This window comes from Euleptes europaea, chromosome 8 (genome assembly GCF_029931775.1).
Source record: "Euleptes europaea isolate rEulEur1 chromosome 8, rEulEur1.hap1, whole genome shotgun sequence".
Lineage (NCBI taxonomy): Eukaryota > Metazoa > Chordata > Lepidosauria > Squamata > Sphaerodactylidae > Euleptes > Euleptes europaea.
The window spans coordinates 32,855,959-32,875,160 of NC_079319.1; the positions used below are offsets into that span (position 1 = coordinate 32,855,959).

Genomic DNA, 19,202 nt, shown 5'->3' on the forward strand with positions numbered 1-19,202 from the left:
AAACCCAGGAAAGGTTCCAAAAAGATCTGCTGTGGCCTTTTAAAAAAAAACCTTTAATTTCACAAGGATCTTGCTGTGTGCTGCTCAGAAGATAGCTTCATTTCTGGTGCATTTCCTACTCAGAATAAAACATGGTAACATGCCAGGGAGGGGAAAGTAGCCTGGGATGTTTTTCATTACTCAGGAACTCTCATTAAAGAAAATGTTGGTAATTCCTGAACCAGTGAAATTTTAGCTGTAAAACAATGTTCATACCACCTCTCACTACCATAACTGAAACACATTCTTTCTCACTCTGAGGAGGCGGCTCTGCATCTTGACATGGGTAATTCCCATCTGTCCATCAAGGAGTCTTCTAGGCTTCCTGTCTTACCTGGACCAGTGCCCCACAACCTGCCCCATATGTGAAGAATCCTCACTGCTCCGCCATCCAAATTATACAAGAGAGGAGAACATGATCTGGAGGAGGATCTTACAGGGACTTAAACTTCTCACCATAGACAGCTTGCTATCTTTGGGAGGCATCCAGAAAATGTGGCCTGGGAGGGAGGGGAAGAGTCTCTACTTTGATTCATGGTGGTGCTCTGACTCCTTGACTGCTTCACTGTGGCCATAAGCACTGAGCCCCAATGTCCACTGTTTTTATTGGTACAGAGGTTTTTATTAGCAAAATCAGCAGCTGCTAAAGAGGCATTCTCCAAGGCACGGTCAATTGTGTAATGTATTCTTCTCTCCACCTCTGCTTATCTGCTGCTGTTAACTAATCTGTGAGTGTGCCTGCTTGACCACACTGGGGAGTAGTCCCTTCATCTTGTTTTTTGGGAGTAGATAAGGGTCCCCATCCTCCTTGGAGATGAAGCCATCCAAGGTTCTGTTGAAATTCTCTGCATCCTCCATTGTCTCAGCTGCGCTGGCCTCAGAGAGGAGGGAGAAAAGTAAATAGGAGAAAAGGAGAGGTACAGAAGAAAAGAAAGGTAGGAATAGAGATATTAGGAGTCTTTTGCTGAGTTGTAGGAGCCTTGTTGAGCAGCTCCTACTAAAAGCCTGCAGGAAACAAACTGAGGAAATGGGTGTCACTGTCCAAGAGACAGGAAGCCCTAGAAATCTACAGCAGTGCATAGTCCCCCACCCATCTCTCAAAAACCCAGGCCCTTTCTCCTGGGATTCAAGACAACCCAGACAATTCTTCTTATAAGGAATAAGGGGAAATGTCTTAGGAGGAAATAACCAAGAGGACTATAGGGGCTGTTATCCAAGGCTGTGATAGCACTGGAATCTCTCAGAACCCCCAGAAACTGGCAAAGAAGAGACAAATTCTAAAGGCAACCCCAAGAGAATAAAGAATTCCCCCTCAGGTTACCTGGTGTGGAAAAGGTAATATTTCTAGAATTTGAGACTGAAATGAGGAATGGGCTAATGCTCTTTCCAATAAACAAAATCTAGCAAAAAGGGTTTTTTCTCTGCCTACTAATAGTATGGATTTTTACAGGTACCATGAATAGATGCCCCCTGCTGTAGCCCTTTTCGCAGGGGGCCTGGTTACCAAAGATGGGGAAGGATCTCTACACAACCAACCAGACCATAACTTAGATTACGCTCTCAGAAGAATCTTGTGCGGCTACAGTCCTTGCAGTGAGGGTATCAGCCACATCATCTCTGATCGCAAAGGCCTCACCCAGGAATTTCTCCACATTCTCATTCTCCCAGCTCACCGCAGGTTTCTGAGATTTGCATACAACAACATAAACTTCCAGTTCAAAGCACTTCCCTTTGGGTTAGCCACAACAGCAGCACTTCTTTGTAATAAAATAATCTGTTTTCATCCACATCGTGATGACCTCCTGATCAGATCTTTGAGCCTGGAACAAATGCACACGAACACTCTAGCCATCTCTCAAGGCTTAACCTACCATGTGTTTCTTATCACCTCATCCAAGAGCAGTGTGATGGACAGGTTAGGTTCCACCTCTCCCTAAGAGCGACCAATGAGAGCTGACAGAATGTTAGAGAGAGACAGAAAACGGCAGTGACGAGAGCGGTTGGGAGTTGGCAGCTAGGGAGTTAAGAGGGAAAAGGACATGTCTGCCTGAGAGAAGCAGAGGCGAAGATCAGCTTAAAGCTAAATGGAAAGAAAGGTAATTTTGTAACAAAAGATCCCAAATGTTGGAATAGGGAAACAGTTCAAAAGTTTAAGGGAACAGAAACAATGTAACATCTACCTGACTTTCTTCAGTGCTATGTTCAAACCATAAATAAAAGTTAACTCCTTGTTTGTTTAACCCTATTGGCTGTATGTCTCAGTGAAAGAAACATACACACATACCAGTGAAAGTCTATATGTTTTAGGATATAAATAAAAGGTGGCAGCATGTGAGTGGAACAGTGTTTGAACCCCCAACCCCAATAACTCTGAAGTGTTTGGGTGAGGGCCTGTTATTAAAGGGGGTGGGCTGCCCTGTCTGCTGATGTCTCTGTGAGTAAGACAAGAGGACCTGAGAGGTGAAATGTGTGACGGCCTGACCTACTTGTAACTTTGAACCTGAGAGAGAGAGGTAGAGAGGATGGTAGGCATTCTGTGTGAGTGGAGAAGATCTCAACTACCTGCTACAACAGGGCATCGTCTGGTGCCAAGGGCAATTAATATATAAAGCCCAGCATAATCCAGGTGTTTACAGATGTGAGCCTGACAGGCTAGGTAGCAACCTGTCAAGATGATCAACCTTCTCGAGATCAGAGCAATAAGACTAGCATTACTCAGGTTCCGAAACGTTATCAGAAACAATCATATATTGATAAGAACATAAAGTATCTTGGTGAACGCCTGCATAAGCAAAGTGGGCAGGTCCAAGTCATCTACAGCACAGATCACGTCTTAGGCAGAAAAGAACCTCAAAACTGTATCAGCAGAACACATGAAGGGCCAACAGAACATGCTACAGGATTGGCTAAATAGACAACAAAATGGTCTCTCTCAAATGTTATAAATAAGACTGAAATCTTTCTTCAGATTACAAAAAGCTTTGGAAACCCAGGAGTGGACTTATTTGCCTCACATATCAATCACCATTTGCCCAGGTTTTTCTCCAGATTACAGACAGCAGGAGCAGAGCAAACAGATGCCCTGACCACTGGGCCACCTCTATGCTTTCCTGCCTATTCTGCTGATCCCAAAGAAACGGGTAAGAAAAGCTACCCTGATCTGCATAGCCCCCAACTGGCTACACAGACCCTGGTTTTCAGCATCAGTTGAATTATCAATAGAGGACCCTTGGAAGATTCTAACCTGTCTGGGCATGCTTCAACATGGGCCACCATGGCACCCAGACGCAGCATAGCTACACCAACTTCATGGAAACTGAAAGGGAAAGACTATTCTACAATATCGGTTCTTGTAGGCTATCCGGGCTGTGTGACCGTGGTCTTGCTATTTTCTTTCCTGACGTTTCACCAGCAGCTGTGGCAGGCATCTTCAGAGGGTGTTGAAACGTCAGGAAAGAAAATACCAAGACCACGGTCACACAGCCCGGATAGCCTACAAGAACCGATGAACTCTGACCGTGAAAGCCTTCAACAATATATTCTACAAGTCACAAACACCATGCTAGCCTCTAAAAGAATTCCACTTCTAGAATTTATAACTCTTCCTCTTGGAAGGCATATGCTAAGTGGTGCAAAGAAAAACATCTAGATGTGTTTGGCCCAACATTACACCAATTTCCAGAGTTTTTGCAAGATGGTGTTGACCAAAAATTGAAGGCAAATATGCTGCGCAGACAGGTAGCAGCCTTGATTGCAGCTGTTCCATATTTAATCTCCAGACCCCCTCATATAATCTGGTCTCTTAGAGAAGTTGCCCAGGTCAACCCTACAGTCACTTACAGCAGGGGTGTCAAACATGCAGCCCGCGGAAGGCTTTTCTCCGGCCCACGAAGCCTCCCCGTCCATTTCCCGGCTCGCTGGGGTGGCTCCTGCCCTGCGGGCCGAGCCTGCCTCCTCCACACATCCCTCTCTGGCCAAGCGAGGCAAGCTGCCGCCTCCCCCCCACTCTTCCCGGCCTCGTCAGGGCCTTTCCGGCCCCACGGGGTGAGCCTACTGCTTCCTCCCCCTTCTTCCCGGCCTTGTCGGGGCTTTACTGGCCCGTGGGGTAAGCCTGCCGCCTCCTGCCGCCTCCCCCTGCTTCCTGGCCTCGTCGGGGCTTCACCAGCTCGTGGGGTAAGCCTGCTGCTTCCTGCCGCCTCCCCCCCCCATTCTTCCCGGCCTCCTCGGGGCTTTACCGGCCCCGTGAGGTGTGCCTGCCGCCTCCCCCACCCCACTCTTCCCAGCCTCGTCGTGGCTTTACCGGCCCGTGGGGTGAGCCTGCCGCCTCCTGCAGCCTCCCCCGTTCCTTCCCTGCTTTGTTGGGGCTTTACTGGCCCCGCAGGGTGAGCCTGCAGTTTCCCCCCCACTCTTCCAATTGTATGTGGTATGGTATTGCACATATTTCAATTTCCCCCCCTAATTTTTGGTTTTCTTCCATTTACATTTCTAGGGATGTTACAACACAGGCATGTACATGTTAAGACACAGATAATTCTGTATTTCTGAAGTGGGTAGTAACTGGTTCGACCATTGAGGCTACCCACAGACATTCTAGATGAAAGCTAATATGATCTTTAAAAATCAAAGTTGCCATAGTCCACAAAATAATTTGACAGTAGTTCAACATTGTATATCAGTTCACTATCCATACCAAACTCTTTTCTACTCATCAGCGTAGCAATTGTAGGATGTTACATACCAAGGAATGTCTCTTTACATGTTCTCTACGAGTAAACAGCTTTCCACAAATGTCACAGCTGAAAGATCTCACTCCTGTATGAATGAGCAAGTGCCTCTTTAGTGTTCTTCTGTATTTGGCTACATAGTTACAGTGTGGACACTTCAGTTTGTTCATGATTAAGGATGAGTCACCTAAAACCAAAACACAGTTTAGTATGAAGAGGAAGTCAATATCATCAATTCTGAAGGATTTTGTCATTCATAAATATTATACTCAATTATTATTAGTTTAGCAAATCAAGCCTGAACTGTCCCTAGAAGCTAAAATGAATTAACTGAGGCTATTGTACTTTGGTCACATCATGAGAAGGCAGGACTCACTGGAAATACAATAATGCTAGGAAAAATGAAAGACTCAACATGAGAGGGATTGACTCCATAAAGGAAGCCATGGCCCTCAGTTTGCAAGACCTGAGCAAGGCTGTTAATTATAGGATGTTTTGGAGGACACTGATTCATAGTGTCACCATGAATTGGAAGTGACTTGACAGCACTTAACACACACACACACAATTAGGGGTATGCATACTTAAGAGTATAAATCTCCATTTGGTTCTTTGTCTTGCTAGGAGCATGTACCTTTAAGAGATTGGTTATGAATGTCTTAAGCAAGTAAAGGTAAGCTCACTTGCTCAACTACTCTATGAAGATGTATTCAGCTTCCAAGAGCTGATGCAAGTTGGTTTTTTATACTTGACTGGCTGGAAGCCATTAAAGAAACAAACTGTTTGCTTTAGACACAGAGGGTAGAGAGCAAGCGACCTGGAGTAGGTGTCTACTATGTAAGAGTAGCATCACATGTTATTTACATCCACACATGAAGGATGCTTTGGGTTTCAGCAACATATGAGATTGTTCATGACTAAATTCAGCTGGTCTGAACCAAGCAAAAATCTCAATGTTCCCATATGTAGCAAACATACTCCAACACAAACACTTACAGGAAAAAAAATTTGTATGCCTGTTTTGCCAGGATGAGTTGCTGCTGCTGTATGTAATTTATATTTATCTGCACAGACACAACTAGTACTGTACAAGTAACTTCCCCACAAAACCTACATTTATCACATTCATGGAAGAAGTTGCATCCTACTACTCTGTTCCTCTGATACTTACCTGTGGTGCAAACAGCCTCCTACACATTGGAGGAACATGATGGTGTCGGCAAAAAGAACTGAGATCCAATTCAACAAATTAATGGCATTAGAAAAGCAGTATTTTAGTACTGTCTTCATATTTCTTAACCTCTTCAACTCTACAATATACTATTCAACTAAATATATCCTGGAGATAGAACTTTACTATTTGGTAAATCAAGTGACACTTAGCCATATCACTTTAAGAAGTACATTATGTAAACTGCAGTTTATTAGGAAACTTAGACAAGGGCTTTGCTCTTATGTGGCAATTAAAATAATTTCTTAGATCAACTTTGAGCAGCTGATTTTTAATAAAGAATTCTATCAGTCATTACCCTTGCACACAAAAGTCAGAATACATAAATTATGAAAACAAGCAACTATAAATGTTTATAAAAGTTACTTACCATTTTCCCATGTTTCCTTTGGCCAGGATTCAGGTAACAATCCATACTTGAAATCGTTAGAAGTACCTGGCAACAATCCATACTTGAAATCATTTGAGATAGCAGGAAACACTCCAAACTTGAAATCATTAGAAGTACCTGTTTGTTAAGGAATAGTTACATATAAAAAGTTATCTACTGAAGCCAAACAAGTGACCTATTTCCATGTGAGATAGATATGATTAGGAATTAAGCCATGGCTTCAGGCTAAAGGTACTCTATCCCACTGTCAATGCTGGTTAACACATACATACCCATTCAGCATGCCTAAGAAGAAATTCATACAAGCAATAGCACGTCAGTGACTGGAGTCTGGTACCTGCTGACATGATCCTCAGAAAGGTGAACATAACTACTGAAACCATTCTCTCCACAGGTGAAATAGGATCCATACAGCCACACTTATACCGAAAAACCTTTGCTGGAAGTATGGCAGATGAACTGAGACAGTGTAGGAGTGCGCACTGGGTACTTTGACAAGAATAATGACCTGCCAATCAAATTACAGTACCTGAACTCACTGGAAAAACCCTAGTGAATTCTCTTAAGACCCAACTACTCTAACTACATCCCAGAGCTCATCAATATTATTAGAAATACCTGCTGTCACCACAGGTCCATCTCCCAAAGCTCCCTGGAGACAGAAAGTCACATCAACTGAAACTATGTAGGAAGCAGCAGGCTATATTTGTGGAGCACAAGCTGGCTTGTTTATTGCTGCCCTAGCAAACATGCCATTAGCAGTACTGTCAAAAGCTTCAACTGATGCAGAACTACACATGCTTAATACATCGCCTACTGTGGGTGAAATCTTGAACACAGCACACGCTCTATGTAACTGAGTTGCTGCCTATGTTCATGCACCTGGGTTTAATTCCCATTTTTCTCTGGAAACTGAAGCCAGGGTCAAGCAATATTTTCTAGGCAAGGCTTAGCTAATTTCCTTCTCCTTCTTGCCATGGTAGCATCAACCCAACGGTGACCAAACATGTGGATTCCAAGAGGGTGCTTACTCAAAGGTGTTCCTTCCATTTCCCTTCCTCCCCAAAATTTAGATTACCAATGGCACATAAATCCTACACTTATCTCAAAGACAATATTTTAATAGTACAGCAAAATATGCACTTGCAGCAGTAGACTTAAAAGTGCTTCAGCGAAAATACATATATAGGAATGAACAGGATTTGATTGCTTCTTATCTCTACAGATGAGGCCTGAACCCACAAAATGGGTTTTGTGGCTATGGGCTACAGAGGAATGAGTGGATGCTGACCAGTTGTCATTCTCCCACCTACCCCCATTACTGGACCTTCCCCCTTCTACATCTGAGCTATAGGCAGGGAGCCAGGAAAAGAGAGGTGGCACTAATACAGGATTGGGTTAAGCACGGCACAGAAAAGTAGCAAAGCTGACCTATTACATGAGTAAGAAAATGTAGATATTTAAGACCAAGAATAAACTGTGCCCTAAGAAGAATTACTACAAAATGTATTGGCTTCTGGTATGAGTGAAATGCTTTTCAGTACAGTTTTACTCACTCATAATGAGTACCGGTAATATGAAGATTTTAATGCAAAACAATCCACAACATTACAAAATGAGGACTCCAGTGTATATTGTGGGCACAAGGTTGAATCCAGACTAAATTTTCTAATGACAGAATGGAGAGAACTTCCCTGTTTCTCCCCTCCTACTATAGCCCACTGACATCCACAAAATCCTGCTCCTGGGCATATGGGGACCCTGAGGAATGGGTTTGAGGGATCTGCTGCAGGAAGGGGTGATTGGTGGAAGCTGCCAGTTTAGTCTGGCTGAAATTTAGTCAAGAATATATTTATTGCTTGAACATGACTAATTTTGTCGAAGGCTTTCACGGTCAGAGTTCATTGGTTCTTGTAGGTTATCCGGGCTGTGTAACCGTGGTCTTGGAATTTTCTTTCCTGATGTTTCGCCAGCAGCTGTGGCAGGCATCTTCAGAGTAGTAACACTGAAGGACAGTGTTACTACTCTGAAGATGCCTGCCACAGCTGCTGGCGAAACGTCAGGAAAGAAAATTCCAAGACCACGGTTACACAGCCCGGATAACCTACAAGAACCAATGACTAATTTTGTTCACAAAATACTATAATATGTATAATAATAGACTACTGAAGAATTCAATGTTTTCAGTTTCATGACATTCACTTAGTAATGAAATATACCACTGTTCTTATTGTGGCTGTATGAGACTGCTGGCATCCAAACAACTCTCGTTTACTATAAAATTTATATTTTCTATTTTCAACACACACACACACCTCTCAGGTGACAAGAATTAATATGTATGTTGTAAGATAGCATAGCTGCCTCAGTTTGCAGGTATTTATTGGTATAGTCACAATTCAGTTATGTAGAAAACCAAAGTAATATATTTTTGTATGCTAAGTTCTAAACAATGTACTTAATGCTAAAATAGTAAACAAAACAAAACACATAAGCAAATTCCAACTTTTCATTCTGCAAAGATGCAATTTATGCCATGGCCACCTCAGCTTCTCAGGAGCAGAGGATGGCCTAGATATAGATTTAACTTCATATAGATGTCAGCAGGTATAGGGAGTGTATCAAACCCAAGGTGACTTTACAAGTGAGCTCTTACATAGAGGAACCTTAAAATCACCTTCTGGACCCCACCCCAGTAAAAGAGAAACAATCAACGTAAGTGGTATCAAAAACCACTGAGAGATCTATCAGGATCAACAAGAACACAATTCACCCACTGACCTAATGCAACAGAACAGAGGAAATTACAATACCAAACTCAGGGTTGAAACCAGATTGGATCTAGGTTGTCTGTGTCATACAGAAATACCTAAAGCTTAGCCAATGCCCACCCAACAAGTGCAAGATTAGAAACTAGAAATGAAAGATTAGCTGTCCATATTGAGGGAAGGTTCTTTCATAAAAGGCCTTGGCTTCTTTTAAACTGAGTGAGATTACACCATCCCTCAACTAGGTTAGTTACAATCTAGAGTACTAATTTCTTCTCAATGACCAGGACCACCACAATGGTCATAGGTCAAAAACAGAAGTCATGACATTAACAGATTTAAAGCAACCTACTGAAGGTTCTGAGTCAGATTGTAAGGGATCAAGATATAGTAATCTGAACCTCTAGAGGTAGTTCAGGTGGACAGGGCAGATGCAGTGAGGGCAAATAATTTCTTTGCTGCCATAACGACTCTGAAATTGGGCTTCAAATATACTCTAGTCCGCATTTGGTCAGATTTGTTCAGTTGCTCATTTATCCTTGCCATCTTACCCTGCAGCTCACTGAACTATGGTAATACATAAGACTTTGTGACAGAATGAGGATGCCTTTGACTCACTGGTACTGCTAAAGTCCACTTGCTATTCCTGAAGCATATTAGGACTTTAGCAGTGTAGCCAGGCCCAGCCTTGCCAAAGGCTGTCCAAAAACCAACTGGACCCATAAACATTTAAGATGACCACTTTCCTCATCTTGGGACCCTATGCAGCTGGCAACCATTTTTTCTCATCAGACACTGGGGCAGATTAACGTCCCCCTGAGGGGACTCAATTCCAAAAATCCATCAGTGAGGCATGCCTCTTATTCATCTGTGTTTCCCCATCACCTTCAAGTCCTCCCAGATTAAAAATTCTAAGAGCTCTACTTCAGTTTGCCCTGTCATTCATCAGCAGTCCCAGGTAGCAAGAATAAAGTACAGCGTTGGTTTTTTTTTTACAGGGCACCCATGTCCCAGCAGATAGAAAAGAAAAAAATGAAGCAAGATACAGAAGGAAAGGCTGAGAGTATCTTGGAGCACCTTCCAAACCTTGCACTCTTCACCAGAGACAGGAGACAATCTGAGTGGAGATTTCCCTCCACAAGAACAAGACGCAAGAAGATAGTGCCACCTCAATATCAAATGGGTGATTCATCTCAACCACGATATCTTCTATCTCCAAGTGAAAATAGTGACCAAAAGCCCAATTTTCACCAGACAGTCATCTATTCATGCCAATGGAATAGTTCTCTGGGATAAAAATCAAACGGCAGCCCTAGTCTCATTGAAATTAAAGTCCAAATCCATTGTATACATGGCACCAGACCAAGGCAAACCTCTAGTTTGGAAGACTCAATTTTCCTGGTGTTCTAGACAGAAATCCATTCTTGCCGGGTTTTGTAATCTTAAAATATATTGACAACTCAAGAGACAGATGCAGATTTCATTTTTAGAAGTGCATGCTATACATTTCTACATAGCAATTATTTTGTAACTTTTCATTTTGAGAACTACAAAACTAAGCACCTGTGCTGGTATCCTCCAGATTGAACACTTCCCTCATGGGGAGAAATGATGTACCAGTTCCTAAATTTTTTTTACAGAAGGCTCCGGAACATCATGAAACTGGGCTCCTAATCCATTAATTACTGGAACTCGTTCACAAAATTTTCTTAAGCATAATATATTCATTTAGTTTCATACTATAGAACTACAAATTAATAACCCCTATTCCATACTTTTGAGCTACAATGTATAATAATTAAAAGTCATCTTCAGATTGGATTTTTAAATTTTTAATCTGATTTTTAATTTAAAAAAAAAACACAAGTCATTGATTTTTATTCACACTGCCCCAGACACATATAGTTTTTATTGTCATGACCGCCATGAATTCTTTGGCTGCCCAGTTAAAGCAACCTCTGTGCAGAAGTTAAAATTCCCTAGGACGAAAATCAGGGGGACCTCAATGCTGCCTCAGAGGTCAGCTCAATTAGAAAGCTTGTTAGGCAGGGGCTATAGAGCACACTAATGATTCAAGCCCAGGAGACAAATAAACACCCTTGATATACGTTAGATTCTTCATGAAGTATCTGAAGGGTGAAATAGTGTCCCTATGAATGACACCCATGCCACCTCCCCTACTTAACAGTCTCAGAACTTATATGCATACCCATGAACAGTGTATGCATACCCATGAACAGTCAGAACCACTCAGCTACACTATGAACATGTGTGATTAGACCAGTTTATGGAGAAAACAGCACAAAGTATGAATGTACTGCTGGGAAAACCTCCCTACATCACAGGTTTTCTCTCTTCTTCCTTCAATACAGCTGCCCAGAGAAACTGTTTAAATCCATTAAGGGATCGATCATGATGGTGCCACTCTAAAGAAATATTTGGCACACTCTTCCAGGCTTTTTAAATTTGGCAGCAGCACAAAAAGCTAACAGGAGAAGTGAAGGACCAAGGAGTCTGGAGCCAAAGGAAAGAGTAGAAGAAAGGCTACACGGTCACAAAACTGCATCAGCAATATACTTGTATTAGGGAGTGGATGGCATTAGGAATTGTATTAGTAAGTCGCAACAGTAAACCAACTACACTTCCAACAACACTACAGAAGTATAAAATAGCCCAGATTAGTTCTACTGAAGCCAAAATTAAACTCTGAGACTTGGCACATTAAACATTCTAAAATTACTGACCACAGAAGTAACCCAAGCAAGTTTGGAAAGGCAGCAACAATGACAATGCTGCTGCCAGGGAAAGTACAGCCGTGGGGTCAGAGTCTTGATAAGGCAGGGGTGGGGAACCTCAGGCCCGGGGGCCGTATGCGGCCCCCGAGGACATTTTTTGTGGCCCTCAGGAGCTCCGGGAACCCTGCCGCGGAGGCAGGGCGCAGGGCGGCCCTCCCCAAGGGTGTTCCTGGGGCCACGGCTTACAGCGCCCTTTGGACCTCCTCTCACCGACTGTTGGTTGTTGGTCGACGAGAGGGGGGGGAGGGGCTCTTCCCCCAAGGATGCCCCCTACAGCTGCGGCGTGCAGGAACGCTGCGGCACATTGTAAGCCCCTCTCGCTGCCTGTCGACTGTTGAGCAGGGGGGGGGGAGAGAGGCCGGAGGCTCCCGGCGGCAGAGCATGCATGCAGGAGCCGATTGGGCTTAGGGGGGGCTTTTATGGACTCTGGGGGGGGGAGTGCACGGAAACTGGGGCCTGGTTGCTTGGTGCTCCGTGCGCCGCCGGGTGTGTGTGTGTGGGTAGGGAGGTAGGGGGGCTGGGGCCCGGTCGCGCAGGCCGGCATGCGTGGGTGTGTGTGTGTGGGGGGGAGGGAGGCTTTTCTCTCTTCCTCTTTTTCTGTCACTCTTTCTCCTTTCTCTCCTTCTCTTCCTCCCTCTTTTTCTGTCTTTCTTTGTCTCCCTCTGTCCTTTTTTTTCTTTTCCTCCGTCCTTTTCTTTCTTTCTTTTTTCCCCTCTCTCCATTTCTTTCTTCCTTTCTCTCTCTTTCTCCCTCCCTCCCTTTTCCTCTTTCTTCCTTCCTCCCTTGCCAATCGGCTGTGGGCTGCGCCCCCCTGGCGCCTCGTTTTCTGGGGCCCACCGCTGGCTGCCCTCCCACCTGGGAGGGGGGAGGGGGGCGCCCTGCAGGCCTTCTCTGGGTGGCCTCCCCTGGGGTTGCCAACCTCCAGGTGGTGGCTGGAGACCTGGCAACCCTAGCCTCCCCCCCCCACCGGAGATCTACACCTGGTATGGCCCCCGAAAGATGTTATAAATGTGCGAATGGCCCTTGGCAGGAAAAAGGTTCCCCACCCCTGTGATAAGGGGACAAGAACTGATGCAAGATAGCAGTATCAAGTCAGGGATGGCCCAGGCTAGCCTGATCTCATCAGATCTCAGAAGCTAAGCAGGGTCTGCCCTGGTTAGTATTTGGATGGGAGACCACCAAGGAATACCAGGGTTGCTGTGCAGAGGAAGGCACTGGCAAACCACCTCTGTTAGTCTCTTACCATGAAAACCCCCCAAAAGGGGTCGCCATAAGTCAGCTGCGACTTGACGGCACTTTTCACACACACACATAAAGAGAATACTCAGATGTGAATCACCATCTAATTCAAGCAGACTGAATGATACCAGAAAGCGCATTAGTCTTTGCCTCCATTCCATTTGTTGTCCACACTTGCTCCTGTATGCATTTACAAGGTGTGAACAGGTTTTTTTTTATATTTTGGATTGTAGCACTTCTCCAAACCAATGTCTAGTAATTTCTTGTTTTTTCTCCCATATTATATGAAAAGGAACTGAAGATGGTGCAGTACTCAAGATATAATAACACTAAGTGTCAAAAATCAAGCTCCTAAGCAGTATTTTGTGAAATATTAAGTCTTTTGAACTAGTACTTGCAATGGAAGATGGTAACTAATTTGTATCCAATATGCCAGTTTCTTCACATCAGATTTTAGTTATTAATATTTGTATTCCCTCCCACACACAGAATTTTATGAAAACATAAGGTATTTAAAAATTGTACCATGTGCCCTTATATATGCTAACGACTGCTCAGAAATCACTACAACACTGATTTCAGTATTTCCTAGAGAGAAAGGCCATATCAAAGCAAATGAGAATGCTTAAAAGAAGGGAACAGGAAATAAGACAGACTTTGGTGATAATGTAAGCTCTGTTATAACATCAAGACTCACCAAACTGCTCCTTTGTGAATATGCTACTATTTCCAGCACCTAAACAAGTGGAAAGCTAAAGGACTTCAACAGGTGTTTAGTTTATACCCTGCTCTCCCTATGCAGAGCCTGGCTCAGGGCAGTTTCACAACATAATAAATATACAACATGGTTTTTACATTAAAAAATTAAAACATAACTTAAAGTCCTAGTCTTATTTCTGCTAATTTCTAGATGGCATCCAGAACTACATGTCTTCCTGTAGGCTGAACTGACCTTAATATGTAAAAAAGTCCAAAAAGATAATAGGGTGATCGACAGCAGCTGAGATGCCACAGATCCACGGGTAAAACGGAAGGAAACCAGGAACAGGAAGGAAACAAGCAAATAAAGGAAGGGAAAGGGAGGGAGGAAGGGAAAGGGAGGGAGGGAGGGAGGGAGGGAAAAGGTGGTCCTTTGTGTCAAACTTCACCAGTGAATTTCACTTGAAACACGAGTTAAAGAAACCCAACAAGCCATTTCATCACAAATAGGTGATTCTAAAGTACAAAACAAAATTAACCTTCCAACACACAAAAAGATTATCTATGTATCCCAGGTTTCAAAAAATCCCCATGCCAGGGCACCATAGCAACCTTAAGTCTGCTCCTGCCAACTAAAGCTCCAGCAGCCCTTAGCCTGTAAACTCTGTTAGAATTTAAAAGAAGGAGGGAAAGGGGATGTTAGCCCTTAAAACAAATGCCTTGCAAAACCTCTAGCACACCGCTAATTCCTTGCTAGAAGTTCTGCTGCAAACAGATCTCAATGGCTGCCGGCTCTTCTTTGCTTTTGTTGGGAACTTCTGAAGGGGGTGGGGGGTGCTGATGGCAGGCAAGTGGCTATGCTGGGGGGACGCACACAGATAAAACTTTTTTCCCCAAAGGTGGGAGGGAAGACACAGAAAGCCAAGCAGATGACCATATATTTTTAAGAAAGTGAGGTTCTATCTCCTTTGCTATTCTACAACTTTTGGTAACAGAATATTTTATCATCCACCTATGAGATAATATAAATTTAAGTCACATTTCAAATCTAATTGCCTAAACTTTGTCTCACTTATAGATAATGCAAAGCAAAGGGTAACTGAGAAAATCACACTTGTCACACTTGTGCTTTGTCAAAACAGAATTTCACTGCACCATAAAGACCAACATGTACTGTGCTATAAGCTTTCGTGAGCCAAAGCTCATTTCTTTAACTGCATGAGGTATTACGCTCAGAGGATAGAAACAAGAGAAAGAGGGTGTGTGTGTGGAAGATATTACAACTGAAGGCCAGGAGGACTTCTACCTTTCTTCTCATACACACACATTTCTGACAATTGAGTTGACAGTTTGACACAATGGGTTTCAGCTTCCAAGAATTTGTGCCACAAGACTTATTTGGGCTACAACAGAATACAGGCACTGTAGATTATACTAATATTTACCTGCTTCTTCTTTAATATACTGCAGGTGGTCTTCCGGATATTGTACTGATGCTTCAGTAGCTGAATGTTCTTCTAACATTTCTTCATTATTGGGTGGTACATTGTAAATAAACCTTTTTGTAGTTTGGTTTTTCCTTCTTGTTTTCCCAGGTTCTTGAAATAACTGTCCTTGTGAACTCATATCATTCCATACAAAGACTTTCCCTTCTCCCTGAGACTCATTTTCAGCCATTTCAGGAGAGCTGTCCTGGACCCAATCATTGATTTGGTAGTTTTCAGACTGGCCCTCATCGATGCAATAGCCATCATTCTCAGTTTTTATGCTGCTTGCCAAGTTAGTAAGATTTCTTGTTGCCCAGAAAGTAGCAACTTTCTGATCCCTTGATGACAATCCATCCCTATTAACAGACCTTCTATTGTAATCCACAACAACAGCTTCTGGCGCTTCTGATTTTATGCTTATATTTAAGGCATCTTTGATAAAATTGCGACAGGATTGGACAACCTCTGTCATCTGAAGGTAGCTGGCAACTGACATTACCTCAATAGCGTTCTGGCTTGTAAGCACAAGATTACCAGAATATAAGAAGTCCAAGATGACAGAGAATCCTTGAACAGCAACAACATCTAAGTAGGTAACAGTGGTTTGGTTACGGCTTTCTTTGTTTGTAAAGCAATACAGAGTTTTAAAGAAACGGCTGCCAGCAACCAGGATATTTTTGTGGGCTCTGAAGACTCTTCCACTCACTACAATATTGACATCACAGAGAATGCCCTTCTTTCTCTGCTCATTTAATTCTTGCAACAGTTGATAGCAGTAAGAGTTCTCATTTGGCCTTTCATTAGCCAGTTCTGATGGTCTTTCTGATTCCTGTAATAAGCGAGAAAAAAACAGAATGTAAAACTGCTTGCTTGTTTCAAAATCTAGGTGAATGAAGTTATTCCCAACACCCCAATTCAAAAACGGTTGAGCATTACAGCTGAACATTTAGGGTCACCACATAATCTCTCTCACTTTTTTTTTTGCCGTCAAGACCCCTGGTGGGTTTTCAAGGCACGTTCAGAGTTGGTTTGCCATTGCCTGTATCTGCGTCACGACCCTGGTATTCCTTAGAGGTCTTCCGTCCAAATACTTGCCAGAGTCAACTCTGCTTAGCTTCTGCGATCTGACAAGATCAGGCTAGCCTGGGCTATCCAGGTCAGGGCTCACATACACACAGGACTCTCTCACATATACATAGACAAAATATGCATTAAGAGAGAAGTATTAACATTTCCTCCTGTACACCAAAACCATACCATAAATCTATGTATCAACTGTCCTAAGGTTATTGGGAACCTGTTCTAAAGTTATTGGGTTATTTGCCACCAACTGGACCACAGTGTACTAGGGTATATTTGTATGGAATTTCTGATGTTAAAGTGTAACTGTCCATATACTACCATTGTCAACAGTCAATCCTGACAGCACTGGAAAGATAATTTAACAGAAAATATGCCTGCCTCATGCATGACTTGATTTCTCCATTACTTTCCAGTCTCTTGCCTCCCCCACCCATACAGTAATATATACTCTGTATTCACCTTTCTGTTCTAGAGGCTTTTCCACAAAACTGATAGCTTTAGATTTTAAACCATCATTCTAGAATTAACTGCCTGAGCTGTTCACACATTATTGGCCATATTTCTTTAAATCCATACACTCTCATAGGCTAGCACTCTTACCACTGTGTGTTGGTGGCTAGTGTGGCAGTACTGACCACATGCTGGGATGTTGCACATCCCAGTCATATAATCACTGTCATTTCCCCATCCAATAATTTGATGCAGCTGGTAACAACGTACACACAAACAATTCCTTGACAATTTCTACCTTTACTAATTATAGCATATATTATTCACAATATTTACATCTTGCTCAATAACAATAGTTCAAGGGTTGTTAAATTCACACCACAGCAACTAAAACCCAACTTTGACTTGGATCTAAAGTGCTCCTTGAACAAGTGGAAGGCTTTTTTGTTGTACACAATCCCCCCTAGCTGTGGGGGGAGGGGGACAACACTACTACACATTTAGAAAGTTGGATGTACTTCTTTAGATCTAAGCCATTGTATTTCTGCAATGAAGGTTTGGATAATTATCACTAAATCCAATAGCTAAGGTCTGGCCTCCATGTAGATAGGGAAATCTGTGCAACATGGATAACTACAGCTACTACTTGGGGTTCTGCAAACTTAGGGGAACCAGTAGAACATAAAAGCCCTTCTTTATCAGACCAGATACAGAAACATTTATTGCATCATCTGGTTTCACACAATGGTCAACCAGATATCCTGGAGGGGTAATGGCATAAAGGGAAAGGTGTTGCCTGAAGTTGCTTTCTAGCAGTAGTATTTACTGCCTCTTAACATGGAGGTTCCTTTTAGTAGCTATGGCTAGTAGTCACTTAAAGACCTATCCTCCATTAGCCTGTCTAACCCTCTTTTTAAATAATTTAAGTTAGTGGCCATCCTCTGGCAGTTTATTTACTCATTGAGTGAAGATAATTCACAGTGGGTAGCCGGGTTAGTCTGTCTGTAGTAGTAGAAAAGAGCAAGAGTCCAGTAGCACCTTAAAGACTAACAAAAATATTTTCTGGCAGGGTATGAGCTATCGCGAGACCACAGCTCACTTCTACAGATACAGCTAGAATGTGAATCCATCTGTCTTTAAGTAGAGGAGAGTGAATTTCAAAGGAAGATTGGAAAGAGAAACTGCTGAATTACAGTTGATATTCAAACTAAAGACAATGCATTTACCTGGGCTGAATAAAGACCTTGCATTCATGGCTCATTACCAATGCTGATTTCTCCACACCCATCTCTTCCTGGACATCACAGACTCTTCTGCATACCACACCTAATCCCATCACGCCTGCTATTCACATTTACATACCGTTAACATTTACATACTAATGCTTGTCTGAATTCACTCTCCTCTACTTAAAGACACATTCACATTCTAGCTGTATCTGAAGAAGTGAGCTGTGGCTCACGAAAGCTCATTGAGTGAAGAAACATTTTATTTTGTCCATTACAATCCATTGCTGATCAACTTCATTGGGTGCTCCCAGGTTCTAGCATTATAGGAGGTAAAAAAGTTGTACCCCTTTCTCCACCCCTTCCATATTTTTATAAACTTCTGTCATATACCCTCCCCTTAATGTTCTTTTAATAAACCAAAAACATTCTAAACATTAGCCTTTCTGCAAAGGAAAATGTTTCAACCCCTTAATAAACTAGACTGGCCTCTTCTGCAATAGATTTGGAGGACAAACTTTTTAGAAGTTGGGGGTTAAAAATCTCATAAAGTGAATACCAGTGCCTGCAGAGACCTTGTGGCAAAGAAAAAAATAGAGTTACCAGAGCAACCTAACATGATGAGCAAAAGCACAGACAGGAGCAGGAGGCAGCCACCGCCACCAGGCAAAGAGTAGAGAGGGGACCCAGAGCCTGCAGAAAGGAGAAATTGAATTCCCCTTTCCTGCAAGTCCTTGCAGGTTTCCTTCTAGCTCTACTGCATTACTCATTAAACATTAACGTAAGGATCATTACCATCTGATTTAATTGGAAATGTTTTCATGTTACATATTAAAGATCACACAACAAGAGCATAATTCAGTTACTGCAAAAGAAAGTTTAAACTGATATCAGAAAAACCACTTTGTAACATGGAAACCCTTTAACAGATCTCATAATACATAGCTGTTTAAAACTCAGATTCCTAAAGGATTGGGACCCAAAGATTTTAATTAAAGCTATAACAACAGATTCACCCATCCCCCCCCCTGAAAATCTACGGTATTTTGTTTATAGCGGAAATAAAAATC

At 42.7% G+C, this 19,202-nt stretch overlaps 1 protein-coding gene across 1 annotated transcript in view; it reads right to left on the reverse strand.

Moving 5' to 3' along the window:
* The window catches only part of ZBTB10 (zinc finger and BTB domain containing 10), a 32,430-nt gene that overhangs the window by 4,582 nt on the left and 8,646 nt on the right, over window positions 1–19,202 (reverse strand). The window contains exons 2-4 of the mRNA XM_056854842.1: window positions 15,332–16,202; window positions 6,365–6,502; window positions 4,778–4,950 (exon numbers count right to left, since the gene is read on the reverse strand). Coding sequence (XP_056710820.1) covers window positions 4,778–4,950; window positions 6,365–6,502; window positions 15,332–16,202 — 1,182 coding nt within the window. The remainder of the gene's footprint in view (window positions 1–4,777; window positions 4,951–6,364; window positions 6,503–15,331; window positions 16,203–19,202) is intronic.